The sequence below is a fragment of the Alosa pseudoharengus genome, unplaced genomic scaffold (assembly GCF_046254945.1).
Source record: "Alosa pseudoharengus isolate Yale_2024_CS ecotype anadromous, Long Island Sound unplaced genomic scaffold, YU_APseudo_1.1 YU_APseudo_1.1_scf_440, whole genome shotgun sequence".
NCBI lineage: Eukaryota > Metazoa > Chordata > Actinopteri > Clupeiformes > Clupeidae > Alosa > Alosa pseudoharengus.
Window position 1 is genome coordinate 5001 of NW_027468799.1, and position 5000 is coordinate 10000.

The 5000-nt window shown below is 48.9% G+C and overlaps 1 protein-coding gene across 1 annotated transcript in view; it reads right to left on the reverse strand.

Moving 5' to 3' along the window:
• Positions 1-3363, reverse strand: part of LOC143103474 (afadin-like) — a gene marked incomplete at both ends in the record, with an annotated part of 7920 nt that extends 4557 nt beyond the window's left edge. The window contains 2 exon segments of the mRNA XM_076267257.1: positions 1704-1816; positions 3168-3363. Of these exon segments, the coding sequence (XP_076123372.1) occupies positions 1704-1816; positions 3168-3363 (309 nt within the window).
• Between the last annotated feature and the right edge of the window lie 1637 nt (positions 3364-5000).

Genomic DNA, 5000 nt, shown 5'->3' on the forward strand with positions numbered 1-5000 from the left:
GAGTGTGAGTGTGAGCAGACAGGCCCTCCTAAACCTGCCACTGATCCGGTGGAAAGCATGAGGCCTCCACATCCACATACCCACCCACCAGACACGGCTACCTGTCCCTGGGGAGGATTAGATCAGAAATGGTGCTGGGTCAGTCGCTCCCAAGATCAGCAATCTGCGTAAGTGTGTGTATGTGTGTGTGTTTCCACTGCTGAAGTTTCCATTTCCACTACCAAAGCGTAAAGGCATGTAAAAAGCTCCCTCTGCCACAGAACGTCACACACAACTACACAACTGAGATTCTGACTCCTCAGTGACCTGAAGTGTGTGTGTGTGTGTGTGTGTGTGTGTGTGTGTGTGTGTCTGTGTGTGTGTGTGTGTGTGTGGACACAGTTCATGCTTGGTCCTGCATTCTCGGTTGAAAACACCACAGCTTGCGTTGTTTTTAACACATCTCTATGTCCAGATAGGGACAACACAGTTTGTTTCCAACACATTCGTTTTAAGAGTGTGAGTGACCGCTGAGACCTCTGCCCTAACAGCTGTGGAGGAGTGCTGGCCGGCCGGGGGTTTGTCATGATGTCTACAGGCGGTCTCCGTGGCTTTGGGAGAATGCATGTGTTTGGGAGAAGAGTGTGTGTGTGAGTGTTGGAAAGAGTTTTTTTATTGCTCCCCGGATTACAGCAGTGATATTACTACTGGTTAAAGTGCAATCACAGGAGGTCCAACACACAAACACAGTTGTGTAAGCATCCTCTGGCCAGGGGGAGGAGTGGAGCATGTTGCATTGTTAGGGATTTAAGGAAGAGAAGTACATTTCCTTCTTCCTCCCTTCTTGCCATTTCTCTCTGAGAAGCCACACACACACACACAAACAACACACACACACACACACACACACACACACACACACACACAGACACAGACACAGACACAGACACAGACACAGACACACACACACACAACCACACATAGAGGAAGTAACACTTTTCAGACCAGTGAACCAATCATCATAAGAGGGTTTTCTGAACTTGGGTTCTCTAATCATAAGAAACAGTGCACCTCACTGAAAGAGAACCCAGGTAATCTGCGTGGGAAGGAACAGCAGCAGAGGTCTAGAACCTGAGGCTGGGGTGTTCATTACATTTGGGAAATGTGCACATCTACCAGCCACTGGCAGATCTTTGGTCAAATTCACCAGCCACTCAAAATGAAATCTAGCAGCCACTTTCACATTTCAGCAGCATTTGTTTGGTGGCCGGTGCTAATGTCCACCCCTGACCCAGCAGCAGAGGCAGCGGGCAGCAGAAGTGTTGAGTGGGGCCAGCACCGGCTAGTAAATAAGGGCCCGTCCAACTACACTCTCCGCCTGTATCTTTACGGCCATCTCCAGGCCAACTACACTCTCCGCCTGTATCTTTACGGCCATCTCCAGGCCAACTACACTCTCCGCCTGTACTGTATCTTTACGGCCATCTCCAGGCCATCTTGATAACAGTGTTTGGTCTGTTAACATGACCTTCCATTCACCCCAAACTTCCCAGGCATTACATTCTGCTACAGGTGTCTGCCAATACTAACCCATCAAAGCAGAGTCCTTACTAGTGTAACTGTTACACACACACACTGCACTGGGTCTGGGAGTTTGGGAGGACATAACTGTGTGTGGGGACTTTGGGGACATAATTATGCGTTGGGGTGGGACAGGTGCTCACCTTGGGGATGATGTCGTTCTCGTTCTTGAGCACGAAGCGGCCCTCGCGATCGTCCTTGTTCCAGTTGAGCTGCACCACCAGTGGCTTCTCATCCAGGTCCAACTTCCGTTCTTCTGCCGGAGAGGGGTAGCGCACCATCAGAACAATCAACAACAACAACATAGTCATCCCTCAATTGTCCCAGATGAGCCCGTATAATGAATTCTAACTTGTTGCAGGCTCCTGCAACAGACACCATGTTAACACACAAGCGACAGAGCAAGTGTTTCATTCCAACAGCAGCATGAATGGATGGAGTGCATCCAAATGCAGACAAATCTGCTGACAATCACACTGACTATGCAACTGCAACAGAAGGTCTGAGAATCAACAAAGCCTTTGCTCAGAGGGCCTTCTCACCCGGGACCTCAAACCGACAGCAAAGGCCACTTGCTCGCTTGTGCAAGCAAACACACACACACAGAGACAGACAGACACACACACACACACACAGAGACAGACAGACACACACACACACACACACACCACGGGAGGCGTAGCTCAGTCACGGATCATAAATAGAGTGGTGTGTGCCTTGAGTGAGACAAGTGGGTAAGTGGGAACAGCTTCTTTCTCAGATGGCGCGCGTCATCGGATACGGCCCATAAGACACCCGAGGCAACTGAACACACACACACACACACACACACTCTGCTGCTCAGACACAGACACAGACACAGACACAGACACAGACACAGACACACACACACACACAGACACACACAGAATCTCAGCAGAGCACTCTGTAGTGCCTCTGCTTTGACCCTCGTTGGATATCATGCACAGTCCAATGCCTATATGCTATGGCAAATATGACTCGAAATGTAAAGAGGTTAGACATTTTATTTTTACTCAATTTAATTGATTAAGCGCTCTTATCTAGAACTACTGTGAACATGAACAAGACTGCCGTGACCATCACATAAAAAAATCCAAAAAAAGTTTTCAATCTGCTTTTCCAGAGTTCAGTACATTCATCTTGCTTGCTCTCCATTGGGTCTGAGGTCAGAAAAAGCCCAGACAGCTTATCTGCTTATCCCACCTGCATGTCTAGAAGATGTACACCTATCTGACCAACCCTTAGGTGGTGATCACACTGACCAGCGGCAAGCGGCAGGTTTCCTATTGTTCTCTATTCTATTGTTCGGCAGCGTGACGGTGGCAACGCTGGCATAACACTAGCGTTGAACAAGCTGAGCGTTGAACTTGGTTCAAAGCGCAACGCCAGAGTATTCAATTGTCAGTTAATGCAAACTATTTATGTTACCATAGGAACGAGATTATGAACTTATTATGGTCTAGTGTTGTGTTAAGCTTGCGGCTGCCACTTGCCGTTGGTCAATGTGCTCCCTGCCTTAGGCCTTCCTCCTCCTCCTCCTCTGATGAAGATGAGAGCGAGAGAAGGCCAGCATGTGCGGTACTCACCCCCGCTGACGTGCACCTCGTAGAGGGAGTAGCGCGGCGAGGAGAGCATGCGCATGTCCGGCCGGAACTTCTCGGCCAGCGTCTCGATGACGTCCTGCGTGGTGGCCGTGCTGGACACCCTGATGCACTTGGTGGCGAAGTTCCCCGCCACGCGGTCCTGGAAGTAGAAGCGCATCACGCCATGGAACTCCAGCTCCTGACAAGGAAGAAGAGAGAGAGAGGGGAGAGAGAGAGATTCATTATTAATCCTTTGAATCAAATTGCTTCATAGCACGTTACGTTTGCCTGACATACAAAGGCCACAAAGGAGGGGAAGACGAGGTGTTCTCAAGGAGAGAGAAAACGCAGAGAGATGTAGCCTGCTCTCACACACACAAGACGAGGTGTTCTCAAGGACAGAGAGGAAACGCAGAGAGATGTAGCCTGCTCTCACACACACAAGACGAGGTGTTCTCAAGGAGAGAGAAAACGCAGAGAGATGTAGCCTGCTCTGCATAAAGTGTGGAGGTCTGCGGTGACCTTGTGATCACAGAGAGGAGAGATGCCCTTTCTGATCACGCTCTCGCCGGGAGATATGCCATCACGAGTCTACTTGCTGTAGCTCCACAGAGCGCCACCCCGAGCAGATGCAGATATTTGAGTGAGGGGACGCCGTTTCTAGGACAGGAGGAGGGGAGGGGAGATGCCTGCTGGAGGGAAGCAGAGCCACACAGCCACCAACACCCTCCTCCCAGAGGCCCTGGGTTGGGATGGAGTAGACTTAATAGACTAAATTAATGGACTAAATAAATAGCTTTTTACCTTTATTTATTTTTGTTTTTATTATTATTTATTTATTGAATTTTTTTTATTATTTATGTATTATTATTTATTTTATTTTTTTATTATTTATTTTTGATAGGACTGTGAGAGACTGACAAGAAATGACAGAGAGAGAGCCGAGGTAGGATTTGGGAATGACCCGGGTCAGACGGCCCGTATATGGTATGGGCGCTGTAGCCAGTTGTGCCATAGCACCTCCCCTGAGGCCTCGGTCTTGCCACAACAGTGAGGCAAGCACTGCCGTAATTTCCCCAATATTAGCCGAGGTTTATACATGGACTTTGCCAGTTAGAGCGATTAGGCTAATATGTGGTTTTGTTCTTTTTAATTTGCATAAACACTGTCCTGCGGTTTATAAACAATACGGCTAATACAAGTGAAGTACACAGGAGGAATCTAACCACTGAATTCCCAACCATTTACAGCTGTTACGTGGCTCAGCCAGTCCCACACACACACACACACACACACACACACACACACACACACACACACACACACACACACACACACACACACACACACACACACACACACACACACACACACACACACACACACACACACACACACACACACACACACACACACACACACACACACACACACACACACACACACACACACACACACACCTCCCAGTCCCGTCCCTCAGGGTCACTCTGCAGTCCCCCCAGCAGTCAGCAGGGCCGGCTTGGCTAATCCCAGGCTGTGCACAATGGCTTTTTGCAATAATAAGCGGTGACAAATTGAGTGGTTTGGGCTGTCCACCCCACACCCATTAGACCCAGTGTCCAGGGCCATGTGGCTCTCAAGGTGTTGCATTACCACTGCACCAGAAAAACCTGCCAGTCACTGCAACTCACTACATGCACTACAACTCATTTCAACCAGACGCTTTGAGCCAGACAATGTGAAATGGCACTTATTTGACCAAGAAGTGGTACAACTGCCAGAATGCTCATCCTCCAAACACACTGATGATATACCAGAGAAAACAGGTGACATTGC